This window comes from Bos taurus, chromosome 13 (genome assembly GCF_002263795.3).
Source record: "Bos taurus isolate L1 Dominette 01449 registration number 42190680 breed Hereford chromosome 13, ARS-UCD2.0, whole genome shotgun sequence".
NCBI lineage: Eukaryota > Metazoa > Chordata > Mammalia > Artiodactyla > Bovidae > Bos > Bos taurus.
Genome location: NC_037340.1, coordinates 78028934 through 78043273, shown reverse-complemented (window position 1 = coordinate 78043273; position 14340 = coordinate 78028934). Strand labels below are relative to the sequence as shown.

General features: G+C 54.0%; 1 protein-coding gene and 1 non-coding gene across 2 annotated transcripts; one reads left to right on the top strand and one right to left on the bottom strand.

Annotated features, from left to right (window-relative positions):
* Nucleotides 1-701: 701 nt before the first annotated feature.
* Nucleotides 702-6829, bottom strand: SNAI1 (snail family transcriptional repressor 1). The gene is made up of 3 exons (NM_001112708.1): nt 6660-6829; nt 5417-5944; nt 702-1710 (listed from the first exon to the last, which is right to left on the bottom strand). Exons 1-3 carry the CDS (start codon nt 6739-6741, stop codon nt 1526-1528), a joined length of 795 nt encoding a protein of 264 aa, NP_001106179.1. The 5' UTR covers nt 6742-6829; the 3' UTR covers nt 702-1525.
* A 3929-nt stretch (nt 6830-10758) lies between these two features.
* TRNAS-GCU (transfer RNA serine (anticodon GCU)) lies at nt 10759-10840 on the top strand. Its single transcript has one exon. It is a non-coding gene; the product is annotated as a tRNA-Ser (tRNA).
* The last annotated feature ends 3500 nt before the right edge of the window (nt 10841-14340 follow it).

The following is a 14340-nucleotide window of genomic DNA, read 5'->3' as shown; positions in this document are numbered from 1 at the left end:
TGGGGAGTGAATTATCTCAGTCCCGGGACGCAGTGCTGACTGCCTTCCCGTTCTGTCCTCGAGCAGGAAGTAGAATGACCCCTACCCTTTGGCCCAGCTTCTCACCCTCCCGGCTCCAGCCAGCCAATTTCCTCGCATCAAAGGCCATTTGGTACCCAGCAGCCAGACGGAGGTGTGGGCCTGCCAGGGAGGCCAGAGCGGGCCCGGAGCCCTTGGAAACAGGAAGGACATCCTCTGTCCCTCCTGGCCCACCGCATTCCACTCTCTTCTGGAGCAGCAGCCGCGCCCTCTCCAGAAGACCTGCCGGGCTGGGGAAGGCCCCACAGCAGGCCTGCTTGATAAGACCTGGGAGCCAGCTTCCTTCCCCGTGAGCCTGGTCGGCTTGAGAACAAGAGGGCCACAGAGAGGATAAGGACCCTGCATGCACAGCCCTACCGCCCACCGGCCCGCAGGTGTTTCCCGACCTCCACATCGGACAGGACGTCCACGCTCCGAGGAAAACCCACCTGCACAAACAAGGTCCCCCGGCAAACCCAGAGGGCCAAAGCCAAGACTGTGGGCGTCCAGAGCACTCGAGCTCCCTGCATCCCTGCCCCGTCCTTCCTCCCCGAAGGCCCTTGAAAACACTCCTGCGGCGGTAAAACCAGGTAGACTTTTTATATATAAATTATATATAATTTATAAAACCAGGTAGACTTTTTATATATAAATTAACCACTTTATTGAATATCAATAAACCGTACATATAACTATACAAAACGTTTCCTTAGTACAAAATGTCGCTTGCGATATAAATACCAGTGTACCTTTAAAAAATTGTAAACATCTTCCTCCCAGGCCCACCTGTTGGGCCCCGAAAATAGTTCTGGGAGACACAGTGGTGGGGCCGGAGCGCCCCACTCGGGCCCCTGACAAGGGAAGGCAATTATTCACAGTCCCTTTGGAGACATCGTTAAATTGCCTGTGAAACAGGTGCCACCATGACACACAGGAGGCTGAAATAGCTGCCCAGGCCGGGGGGCATCCTGGGGTCCAGACGCGGTCCTCGCATCAGGGGGCACCGCCGCGGGGCACCTGGGGGTGGCCGCTTGCATAGTGAGGCACTCCTCCTGGAGGGGCAGCCTGGGGGTCCCTGGGGGGCAGGCTGGGGCCCCCTGAGTGGGGCGGGAACTTCTCAGTCTGCCGGCTCTTGTCCCCGAGCTCCGAGCAGCTGCAACCAAAACCCAAACAGCTCTGGAGTCACAGAGCTGCGCAGAAAGGCCAGCTCCACGGACGTTGGGAGCAGCGGCTGCCAGGAGGGGTCCCTGCGGCAAGCCACCCCCCCCAACAGGAAGCGCCCCTGCCCCTCTGAGCCTGGCAAGGCATCCAGAAGACCAGGAAACAGTCCCCAGGGTCCAGCCCGACGGTGGAGCTCACGAGGGGATTCTGTGGCAGTGCCCAGGAGGCAGGGTCTTCCCTTCTGGAGCGGGGGTAGGCCCCTCTGGGCTGCAGGGAAGGCCCAGAGAGGTGGAAGGAGCCTCACGAGTCAGCGTGGCCCCCCCGAGCAGCCCGACTCTTGGTGCTTGTGGAGCAGGGACATTCGGGAGAAGGTTCTGGAGCATGTCTTGCACTGGTACTTCTTGACATCCGAGTGGGTCTGGAGGTGGGCCCGAAGGTTGGAGCGGTCAGCAAAGGCGCGGCTGCAGTGGGGGCAGGAGAAGGGCTTCTCGCCTGGGGAGAGACGACAGGAGGGGTTGGTGGAGGCGCAGTCACTCGGGAGAACAGCTGATGTCTGCTGACATCCCCAGCCACCCCCAACCTCTGCCACCCAGCTCACCCCAACCTTGAAGGGCTCCCGTGACCCAGAGAAACCAGAGGCCTGGATTTGGCAGGGAGCGCTGCCGCTTCCCACCGTGTGGCCCTGAGTTAAGTCAGCGGGCTTCTCTGAGCCTCCGTTTGCTCATCTGTAAAATGGAGCCATTCAGCCCCCACACACAGGGGTTGGTAATTGAGAGAAGACTGAATCAAATACTTTTCCTGCCCTGCCAGCAGACGTGCTGAACAATGACGCGGCAGTGACGGCCGTGTTTGCTGACCGCTTTGTGCCAGGGATGGTAGAAGCACTTCCCACTATCTCATTGAACCCCACCTTCGTCCTGAGTTTAGGGACGCAGAAACTGAGGCACAGGGAATACGCAGGGTCTCAGCAAGAACCAAGCAGCCCGACTCCAGCGCCCTTGGTTTTAACCACTACAGAGACTGCCTCTTAGTTAAGGAGGCTGAAATGGGTGTTTCTTATTACCACCCCTGTACTGCCTTCCTAAAGTCAGCCTAAAAGCCCCCCCCTCCCCTCCCCCGGTCACTCCTTTTCACTGCTTCCCCATCACTGGGATCACACTCAAGAAAGTGTTACACTCAAGAAAGTGTCAAGTGTGTCTGTCCCCCCATCAGAGAGCCCCACGAAGGCAGGAACCTCCCCACCCTGACTCCATTCCAAGCTTCCAACCCGAGGCCTAGAACCCCCAAGAGGCTACAGAAATCTTTTCACCTTGTGACTTTTTAAAAAAGAATCCCACCTGAGGCCCTCTTGCCACCTGGCTGCCCAGGCTGTATTGGGAAGAGCCTGCACTCAGGGCTGGATACACAGTAGGAGCTTTAAGTGCTTGGACAGCAAATCTTTTTTCAATAATAAAAAAAAAAGGTCTCAGAAGAGCCTGACTCCTCAGTCACCACCAGACAACACCATTCACCAGTTTTTCATAATTCCTGCCCCAATCAAGAGACTATAACTCACATTCCAGAAACCTTACAGCAAATGCTGTTTCGCTTTTCCTTGGGGCTGTGTTTCCCAAATAAAGCCAGAAGAGTAACTCATTAAATAAATACTAATCAAGCCTCTAACTCCACCCAGGCACTGTTCTTTAATACTGAATATTTTTTTCCCAGAAACACATTCTCCTCTCCTCCCATTCCCTTGTGTCCCTAGGCCAAGGCCCCCTAGTTAAATCCCGGTGCTGGAAATAAATGAATGCCAGCAGCCTTCGTGGGTGCCTGGAGGCACTGCACGGTGATGGGTGGGTGGGGTCCAGAAGCCAGGTGTCTGCAGCCCACAGGGGAGCCGCAATCACGGGCTCAGTCTCCTGGGACAGGGCCACCAGGAACCGGGCCACCAGCAGCGTGGGGCCGGGGCCAGAGGACTGGGGAAGGGACGCCCGTGTAACCTGCTCTGCCATGACTGGCGCGCCTCTGCATAGCAGGCCCGAAGGGTCTGATGACTGAGTCCTACAAGTTCTTCCTCATTCACACCCTGCTCTGAAAACTCAGGGCCTGGGCTCTGCAGACCTGGAAAAGCGGATGAAGTGCCTGGGTTCCCCGCTTCTCCTCGCCCACCTTGGGCGAGGCGCAGGAGCCCTGACTCTGGCCTATAAAGCTGGGACTTGGGCAAGTGGCGGCCTTCTCTGCGTCTCCGTTTGCTCACCGCTGAGACGGGGTCAGGACGGCCGCTCAGGGCGGCTGCTGGACTGACTGCCACGACACAGGTGACGAGACAGGCCCAGAGCGCGTGCCTCCCCGCCTCCGGCGCTCATCGAACGTTATTTTTATGTTACGTGTGATTAGACACGAACCTGGACAAAGAGGCCGGCTGGATGGGATGGGATGGGATGGGATGGGTGGAGGTCTGTGTGCAGAAGCAGGAGGCCCCGCAGGCCTCCAGCCCCCACCCTGGCCCGGCCACATCTCTCTGGTGCTCCTGGAGTGTGAAATGGGCACCAGGCCGGAGGGGACAAAGGCCGCCGAGGGGGGCAGTGTACATGCGATACTCCCTGGATTAAAGGGGCCTGACACGCTGCGGGCCGGCAGCTGCGACCCGGAACAGGTGCTGGGCACCGCTGCCCCGCGCACCTGCTCCAGCCCCCAGCCCCCGCCTCCCCCGGGCGCACCATTAAGACGCACAATGGGAGGCGAGGAGGATGGCGCTGGTGCATTTCAACAGGCTTTGTGTGTCTGGGCCATGCCTTTACATGAAAATAATGTCTGAACGGGAAGGGAGAGAAGCTGGGGGGCTAAGGGGAGCATCGAAGGGTTTCCACTGCCCCCAAATAGAGACCCCGTCGCTGGGCAGCCACCGAGGACACAGGCTAGGCAGTTGGGCCTTTACATGTTAAAATCAGGGCTTTTGTGCACCAAGAAGAAACTGCAGACATGGGCTGCAAGCTCTGGAGGTTGCCTGCCTCCGCCCCCCACCTCCCACCCAGGAGGAATGACATCAATAATGCCTGCAAAATGCCAGGCTTCACACACCACCTCACTGACCCTCACAGCTCACAGGTCAGCCCTTGGGCCAGGAAATGCCAGAACTGAGACTCCAACCTGGCCAGCCTGACCCCCAAAACCAACAGTCATGACCCTTGAACCCTCTCTCTGAAGAGCAGCCCCAAGCAGAGAGGCCTCCCCCATTCACGCTCTGAAAAGGTGGAGTGGATACCTTTTCTGCACTTCTGTAAAGCTAAAGGCTAGGACAGGTTCTTTCTCACAAGTTTCTACACATTTAGCATTACAGTTTTTGAAATGCCAAGACCTAATTGTTTTCTGCTGGCAAAGGAGTTCCTGGGCCTGCATGATGGGATTAAGTTTATCTGTTCAGCAGTGAGTGGGGGTGGGGAAAGCAGGTCTGAGAACCATCATGATACTATAACAAGTCATTATCAAGTGATGAGGCAGCCACTGAACCTAGACTGCCCCCTCTACAATACTGCAGTAACCCACTCTGTATGATTAAGTTATAATCAGAGAGGCTGAGAGAGTTAAATCCGGTACTCAAAGAAACACGGCTTGGGAGCAGAACAAATACCAACGATTTTTGTGCCTGCGGGTCGTGTCTCAAGCATTTTCCCAAGTAGTTTCTGTCCCAGGTGTCTCATTTAACTGACACAAAAACCTCACAAGGTGTTTTTATGCTCATTTCACAGATGAGGACACAGAGGCTAAAGGAGGTGAAACGCCAGCCCAAAGTCTGGGGAGGATCCCAAAGCAGGATTCAGAGCGGAGGCAGGTGGGCAGGCTGACAACATCCTGTCTGGCTAGGGTGGGGGTGGGGGTGGGCTAGGGGAGGGTGGAGCAGGGTGGGCCCCTTCACACCTGGCCCCAACAGCAAGGTGTTGTTTATACCTTTCCCATATCCAGCTCCAACCCATTTGGCTGAGAGGAACTGAGCCTGCTGAGGGACATGTAAAAGTTATCTACTCAGCCCAAGTGCTTAGCTGATGAAGGATAGCATACTTCTGCCAAACTTCAGAGCCAGGCCCCCCGAACTCAAGCTAGGTGTCAGGAGATGGCGGGGGCCTCGGTTCCCACAATCTGAAAGTGACAGCAAAGCCCATCTTAGAAGTGCTGGCAGGGAAGGCAGGGAGAATGGGGGCTGGGGGGAGGGACTCACCGGTGTGGGTCCGGACGTGGCCCTGCAGCAGCCAGGGCCTGGAGAAGGCCTTCCCGCAGGTGCTACAGACACAGGGCAGAGTGTGGCTCCGGATGTGCATCTTGAGGGCACCCAGGCTGATGTACTCCTTGTTGCAGTATTTGCAGTTGAAGGCCTTGCGAGACTGGGGGTCCTTGGCCACGGAGAGCCCGGTCAGCTGCTTGGGCAACTGGCCCAAGCCTGGGAAGGCAGCATAGCCCTCAGCCTCCAAGGAGGAGGCTGAAGTGGACGAGAAGGACGAAGGGGCCGGCGAGGGTGGGCTAGGGGGCTGGGAGCCTTTCCCGCTGTCCTCGTCGGACAGGGAGGTCAGCTCGCCAGCCTTGGGGATCTCCTGGGGCAGGAGAGAAGCCCAGCTGATGGGCTGGGCTTGGGGCGCCAAGAGAGAGTCCCAGATGAGTGTCGGCAAGGAGGCGGTGGGATTGAGGACCTCGGGCGGCGGGATGGCTGCCAGCAGGTGGGCCTGGTCGTAGGGCTGCTGGAAAGTGAGCTCTGAGCAGGGGACAGAGAAGAAGGCAAGGTCAGGCGTGAGCTCAGTCAGCCAGCAGACATCAGCCTGATGTGGGCCAGGGGCTGAACGGGGCTAGCACTCAGGGCTTAGCAGATGAATACCAGGTTCACTACTAGGACCGGCGTGCAGTCTGAGCCCCTCTTCACCAGGTCACCTGGTTCTCCCGCTTCAACCTCCAGCTCTTCCGGGAAGAACCCCCCTTCCCTAGCTCCGACTCAAGGGGGTCATTTCCAGGTCTCCAAGTACCCAAGTACCCAGCTTGAGGCCAACCCCCAGCATCCTGGCCCCTCATCTCCTCAGCTGCCAAGGCACCACACCCCTGTCCCAGGCCCCCTTCCATACACATTTCTTCTCCCACACCCTCCCCCAAATCCTATGGACTCTTTCAGAGCCCTCGGCCCGGCGTCTGTCCAGATAGAAGCCTCCTCTTCTCACTTTTGGGAGGGGCGCCCCTCTTCTCTGCGGCTGGTTAAGTTTCAGTTTCCTCAGCCCAAGACCACCGCCCTCCAAAAACCCTCTCCACATCTCCCGGACCCACCTGACCCGAGATTATTCGCACCCAGGCTGTATTCTTTGACTCGACTCTGACCCCTCGACTTCGTCCCCAAGCCCCCTGCTCCTCCAAGTGCTCTCCTCATGCAGCCTTCGCCTGCCTCCCCCAAACTCCCCAGGGGTCCGGTCACCCGGCCCCCTCACCTGGAGAAGAGTCGTGCAGTTCACTGTAATTGGGTCTCCGGCGGGAGCCCGCAGACTTCCTGACGAGGAAAGAGCGCGGCATGGTGGCCAAAGCAGCTGGGGGTGGGGGGCGTCTCGCCGGGTCACGCCGGGACCGCAAAACCCTCCACCCGCGACGCCGTGCAGCTGCGCTGTGAGTGGAGACGGGCCGCCGACTCCCTTAAGTACGCCAGTCGCGGGTGGGCGTGGCCCGTCCAGGTCACGCCCCTTTGTCACCTCCGCGCCAATCGAGACGCGCCTTAGCCAGAGGCCCCGCCCCGAGCAGGTGCGCTGGGGGCTGGCGGGGCTCGCGCCGCGTGGCGCTGGGAGCTGGGCGGGGCCGCGCGGACGCCGGGCCTCGGGCGCGTGCATGGGCGCCCGGCGGCAGGCTGCCGGGGGCGGGGCGCTGGGAACCCCTGGACGAGGCGGGACCCCTCTTCGGGACTCGGGCGCCCGGGCCGGCTCGGCGCGGCACGCTCTCCCGCCTCTGGCGCCCTCTGGCGCCGCGCGCCGCGGGTCTGGGCACCTGACTTTCGGAGACCGCCACCGCCTCGGGTGTCGGAACGGGGCGGGGGGTGCCTTCGCTCGTAGGGTGCCTCGCAGAGAGCGTGGGATTGACCAGGGGCAGCACACAGTTCGGAGGCGGAGAGAAGCAATGGATACCTCCACGTGGCTGCTGACAGTGTGCAATGCCACGGCCTTTTTTTTTTTTTTTGCAAAGCAAACGGGCATCAGCTAGAAAAACGCACAGACTGACTGTGTGCCCACTAACGGACCAGGCACCCCTCCCGGCGCTGGGGGGGATACGACTCTGAACAAAACACTCGGGGTCTCTGCTGAAGGGTCGCTCGCCCAGTCAAGTGGAGGAGACAGGTGAAGTCAACAGGCAATTCCAATGCAAAGGGAAGTGTATTTCGATGAGTGGGGGGGTGGGGACCACAGGGCACTGTGACAGTCAAGAGGCGGGTCACTTGACCAAGGGTCGGGGCAACTTCCCAGAGGAAGTGAAAATGCCGAGGAGAAAGGCCTGAGGTTAGAGGCAGTAACCGTCTGAGCCATTGAGAGCCTCTCTCAGGATGGGGGTGGGGTGGGCAGGGCGGCGGGGTCAGGGCCTGGAGGAGTCTGGACTTTGCCCCAGGGGCACTGGAGAGCTGAGGAGGGACCTGTTTGGAGTTTGGTTGAGAAAGATTACTCTGGGCAGGTGGGAGAAAGAAGTGGGGAAGGGCGGAGCTCAGGTTAGTTGCCTCACTCATCTGGGGTCATCGATACTGTGTCTAAAGGACCTGAGGCTAGGCTCCACCGGGGGTCACTGACTGATTTAGCTGTGGGCTGGGCCCAGGGGAGGGACAGACTTCACCCCCAGCTCTCTGAGCCCACCAACTGTGAGGGCCATGCCTGTCCTGGACTGGGGATTGGGCACAGGCCTAAATCCGCAGGTCTCTCCAACTCGTTTCCACCTGTGAAAACCCGTTAAGACCCTCCATTCACCACCTAGCATGAGAGCAGGGACAACTGTCTGGATCCTTAAGTGCTGTGAGCAAAACAATCATCCTTTCCCTGTTCTAGCTGGGGAGGGTGGGGGGAAGCGGGGGAGACAGGCCACGCACAGTCACTACAAAGAATACGGCTCCTGTCTGTTCACTTCCCATCGTGATTTTCCACCTACATCCAGAGGGAGGAGTAACGCCGTGTCCCTTTGCTCCAAACCTCCTGTGTCCCTATCTCACTCAGAGCAGAAGCCGAATTCTTCACCACCGCCCTCCACCTGCTGACCTGACCTCTGCTGCACTGATCTTGAGCCGCTCTGCCCCTCCCCCTGCACAATGATCCACCGCCTTCTTTCTGTTCCTCCACATCCCAGCCCTTGGCACCTGCCATTCATCTTCCCTGACCCCCCAGAATCTCTCTTCCGCAGGATCTTTACCAGAGAGTCTCTTTCTGTCTTTGTTTCAGCAGGAACTTCGCAACTGTTCAGCCTCATTAGTAAGGAGAGAAATGCAAATTAAAACCACAATGAGATACTATTTCACGCCCATCAGAAAGATAAAAAGTTAAAATTTGGTCATAGCAAGTGTTGAGGATGTGAGGGCAGGAGGACTTTGGTTCCATGCGGGCGAGAGTGTCATGGGTATGAGCCACTTTGGAAAAGTTTAGCATCAGCGAACAACAGGTGACTCTCCTAGCATTCTACTCTCTGGCCTGCTTCATCCCAGAGGTTCTTAGCCCTGGCGTCAGATCCCCCCAGGGAACACCAAAGCCTGGGCCCCACCCTTGCAGCCGTTCTGATTCAATTACTCTGGGTGGGACCCTCTGGTAGTAGCATTTTTGAAAACTCCTCAGGTGAGCAGCCAAGGTTGAGAACTGCTGCCCAGCTTTAATCCCAGAAGAAATGAGAATATTTCTTGCACCCTCGTTCATAATATGGAAACAAACAAACTGGAAACAACCCAAATGTTTATCAACAGTAGAAAGGGTTAATAAACTGTAATTAATAAATTACAATCATATATATAATGGGATACTATACAGTGAGAAAAAACAAACTAAAACTCCATGCAACAACAGGGATAAATCTAAAAAACATGGTGTTAAGCAAAAAGAACCAACTCAAATACAGTTAGTTGGATTTACACAGGTTCAAAAGCAGGTAAATGAAACCCTTTATTGTCTAGGAATGTATAAGGAGGTGGTAAAACTATAAAGAAAAGCAAGAAAATATTTACTGCAAAATTCTGGAGGGTGGTTAGTTGGGGGCCGAGGTGCTTCTAGAGAGGTTTTGATAATGTTTTGGGATTTTTTTTTTTTTTTGAGGGGGTTAAAACATTTTTTTAATTGGAGTTGCTTTACCATGTAACAGCAAAGTAAATCAACCAGAAACTTACAGATATCCCTCCTCCTTGGATTTCCTTCCCACTGAGGTCACCACAGAGCATTGAATAGAGTCCCCTGGTTCTCATTATTGGCTGTCTATTTTATACATAGATATTTTATACATATGAATGTCAACCCCAGTCTCCAAATCCATCCCAGACAATGCTCTATTTTAAGCACAGAAAGATGTTATTATTAGTCTTGAAATTGTACAATAGGCAATTTAGACACTCTTGCTAAGAATGATATATTTAACACATATTTGAAGTCACCTGAAGGGAAGCGTCTCTGATGATCCTAGCCAAGGTAGGATCCTGCCTTACAACGTATCTTTTTTCTTCCATTGCCTGCATGCTCTGTCATATCGGATTCTCTGCGACCCCATGGAGTAGTCAGCCAGGCTTCTCTGTCCATGGGATTTCCCAGGTAGAGTGGGTTGCCATTTCCTCCTCCAGGGGATCTTCCCCACCCAGGGATGGAACCTATGTCTCCTGCACTGGCAGGTGGATTCCTGACCACAGAGTCACCTGCGAAGCCCTTTAATTCTATTTACCCCATTCAATTTTCTTCAAAGCACTTAGTAGGGGCTCTAACAAGTGTTTGGTGAATGATTACTGGCTGGACCTTCTCCTAGTCACCCTGTGCAAGTCACTCAGCCTCTCTGAGCCTCAGTTTCCTCATCTGTACAAGGTGAGCGTCCTGTCTCCCTGCGATGCCGGATGGGTAGTGGCCGGAGGTGGCTGGTCCTCGAATGCCATTGCCTGGGCCTCCTGCTCTCCCTTTCGCTGCGGGCGGACACCCGCACCCTGGAGGAGGTGTAAGGTGCTGGTGGCGGGACCTTTCTCCATCTGGGCAGTCCCTTCCCTTCCGATTGAACTATCCGGGCGCTTTATCCTGCTGGTTCGCCCACACACCCCTCCCTCCCAGAGACGGCGACGTGGGAGGGGGCTTTGGGCGAGGCGAGGCCCAGGGGCTGCAGGTCAGCTCCCAGGGGTGCGGTCCCGGCCGACACTTTAGATGCTGCGGCGTCAGGTCCTCCCGGAAATGGACCGGCTCTGCCCCCTCGCCCCACCTACCCCGCGCCCTGCGCCGCGGCCCTGCGGCGCCCTCTGCTGGCTGTCATGTGGGGCTGGACGCGCACACTGTGGATGGGGATGAAAACTGGTCCAGCTGCCTTGAAGAGTAGTTTGGGGACACCTCCCAGCGCCAGGACGAGGTGGCTGAGTGGTTAAGGCGATGGACTGCTAATCCATTGTGCTCTGCACGCGTGGGTTCGAATCCCATCCTCGTCGGCTTGTGGTTTCCACGCCCTGCCTTCAGCTGTGGCTTCCTAAGTGCTGCTTGTGGTTTTTAACAGGAAAAAAAAAATCCTCTTCTGCCAATGCAGGAGACACGGGTTCCATCAGGAAGATCCCCTGGTGGAGGCCTGGAGAATCCGTTACCCTCAGCAAAGGCAATTATTTTTACCAGCATCTTGTATGACCTTCCAGAGATAGTCTGTATAGAGACAAGGAGATATATACATTTGTGGATGTTAATATGTACACTCCTTTTTATATAACACCAATGGGAGCCTATACTTTAGCCTACTTGCTTTTACCCCTTAAGTAACTACACTGCGTGTCTTGAAAGTTGTTCCATATCTTAACATGTAGCTCCCGTAACCCCTTGCAGGGCTGCAGACTCTTTGATTGTATGGATTATACCATAATCACAGAATTTATCTTACAAGGGGACTTGTAATAGGCATTTAGATTAGAATATAATTTTTTGCTACCACAAACAAGGGGGCAATTTCAGTGAATGTCTTGTACACACATCTTTGACCTGAAGTGCAAAGATATCTTATAAAAAATAGAGGGAATTCCTTGGCAGTGGTTAGGATTCTGCTCTCATTGCCCTGAGGGTCTGGGTTCAATTCCTGGTCAGGAAACTGAGATCCTGCAAGTCATTTGACATGTCAAAAAAAGTTGTTGATACATTTGTCCAAATGTCCTCTAACAAGGTTAAACTAAATTATACTTCCACCAGCAGGGAGTTGGGGGCCCTTTTCAAAACCTGGTGGAGGCAGGGTGTTGTCAGCTTATTTTTTTTTTTAATCTTTCCCCATCTGATAAGGAAAAGTGAGATCTCCTAGTTACAATTTGCATTTACATGATTGGGGTGGAGCATTTTTCTCAGCCTGTGTCCTTTTCCTTTCTCAGTGTCCTGAACTGCATCTCTGTCATTTGGTCACTGATTTGATGAACTTCCTAATCAATAAAAATTCTTTGTATATTAGGCTAGCTGACCCTGTTGATTAGATCATTAACCGCTGAGTGGATCAATCAGAGAGTTCATCTCTGCCGGGAAGAAGACATTGTCCACGAAAAGTTCAATGAATGAATCAAGGCTCAACCTCTACACTTACCCTTAATTTAAAAAAACAAAACCTCTTGAGTGTCTCCCACCTGCCAGGACACAGTGATTCAGCCCTGGGCTGACTCAGAAGTCCCTCTGAGAATCAAAAGTCACCATCTCAGAATAAGGGTTTCAAGGGAAGTTTCTGGGTCCAAGTCTGTTGAGCGTGGCCCAGAGTTGGGGGCTCCAAGATGGATAAGCCCTTTTTGTTCCCATTTGCTGAGCGCCTGCTGTGTGCCAAGTTCTGTGCGGGAGCTTCACAGCGTAGGTGTCCCGTTAGCATCCCCAAGTGGTATTTGACACTCTTGGGGAACAGTTAATACATTACAATGCAGACAGATTAGCCATCTGTCAGAAAGGAGAAAACTCTAGATGTAATGGAGTGGAATCATATCAAGACATGAAGTGATAAAAAGCCAGGTGCAGAACAGCATGTACAATGTGATTCCATTTGCATAAAAGAGGGAGAAATATGTGAGTATTTCTTAGAAACACAGAAACAGCCATTGGCAGGAGGACTGGAAACTGGTCTCCGGGATTGTCTCTGAAGAGGGGATCTGAGTGGCGACCAGGCAGAAGCCGGAGAAGATGGTCTATTACATGCCCTTTCCTGTGTCTTAAAAAATGTTTAAATCACTTGCAAGTATTAACCTCATTAATTTTTAATATGGTAGCAAAAGTTGTCCATCACAGATGATCTGTTAAATACCTCAGTCCAATCAACGGATACTTTGCAGCTGGCAAAATCTCAAATCCTGTCGAAGAGTATATAGAGCCTCCCAGGCTCCCATCTCTCTCGTAGAAAAAGCCAAAATGCTCACGATACCATGAGGCTCTGTGGAACTGGTCCCCTCATGGCCCCTCTGAGCTCACTTCCGGAACGAGGCTGCAGCCACAGCAGACCACGCAAGCCTTAGCGACTTGGCACATGATGCTCCCTTTCTGTGGAGTACCTCCCCCCAGACGGCCACCCGGCTCACCTCACCTCAGGGACGTCTCCTCTGGCACCGTGTCAGCCCCTTCTACCCGCCCCCGTCTCACACTCCTTACCCACCCACCCACCCCAGTACTTGATGCATATCTGACACCGCGTGTATTTTATTTATTTTGCTGATTGTCCTTCAGATCAGAGGTTGGCAAACAATAGCCCCCAGGCCAGATTCAACCTGTGGTTTATTTTTCTATGGCCCTTGCGCTACAAATAGCTTTTTTAAAAAAAGAAAAGAAACCACTGGACAGCCAGGGAGGTCCACGAACAGCTTTTACAGACAAACATTTTATCAGTTTGAGGAAAGGAAGCTCTACCGAGGCAGGAAGTATCTGTTTGGTTCACTGCTGTGACCTAAGCCTGGTTTACAGTGGGTGCTCAATAAATATTAGCTGAATGAATGAATGAACCGATACAACCTTTTAAGTGAAAACAAAACATTCAGGTGATCAGAATATCCCATAGGCTGCCTGTTGTGCAGAAGTTAATAAATAATATCTACATGTAGGCCCAGGCTGTACAATTAGACCCAAGAATCCGGTTACTTCTGAGGAGGAAAGCAGACAAGGGCGGGAAGACTTCTTTTTCTCCAAACTGTTTTGGTTTTTTAAAAATTATTTTATCATTCTTATTGTTATTTATTTATCTTTATTGGCCATGCCATGAGACATGTGGACTCTTAGTTCCCAGATCGGGGATTGAACCTACGACCCCCTGTGTAGGAAGCATGGAGTCTTAACCACTGGACCAATCCCTCCAAACCATTTCTGAATGGTATGCATGTTTTATTTCAGACAAGATCAGGCAGATTCAGGGTGGTATGGCTGTAGACTCAATGTCTATTTCAGATGCATGTCACCATTTCAAATAAAATACTTTTTCATGAAAAAAATCCAACCACAAAACCCAGGCAAAATTTAACTGTCTGCCGCTGAGACCTGGTTTCTTCATCTAGTGAATGAGGATAGTAAGTAGGGTGACCAGCCGGCCCCGCTTGCCCAGGACTGCGGAAGTTCTGGGATGTTCCTGGACAACCAGAAAGAGGTGGTTTCCCTGGTTAGAAGGCAGTAGTCCAAAGCCTTGAGGGTGCCAGGCGGTTGTGTGGGGACTGGCTGGGGCCCTGAAGCTAGATGTCTCTACACCTGCTGGGCCAGCGTCATACCTGGAGGTCTGCTGATGCTGCAGACCCGACATGGGTCCCTGGGATTTCGCGAAGGTGCAGTGCACATCTTGCCCGGCTAATCTCCGTGCATTTGTCACGGGGGCGGACACGCATTATCTCACAGGGTATCTGGAGCACTAATTTGCCTTGGCAGCCTCGCCCCTCGGACTGCTGATATCGTCCTGTTATCTCCACTTCTGGGCAGAAGGCTGAACCTGTTTCCAGGAAGAGCCCCAGGGCCG

Excerpts from the sequence above, each read along its gene's own strand:
- SNAI1 (NM_001112708.1), bottom strand. The coding sequence starts at position 6,741 with ATGCCGCGCTCTTTCCTCGTCAGGAAGTCTGCGGGCTCCCGCCGGAGA. Across the intron at positions 5,945-6,659 it reads ACTGCACGACTCTTCTCCAG|AGCTCACTTTCCAGCAGCCC; the intron begins GTGAGGGGGCCG and ends TCCCCTGCTCAG. Across the intron at positions 1,711-5,416 it reads CCACGTCCGGACCCACACCG|GCGAGAAGCCCTTCTCCTGC; the intron begins GTGAGTCCCTCC and ends GTCTCTCCCCAG.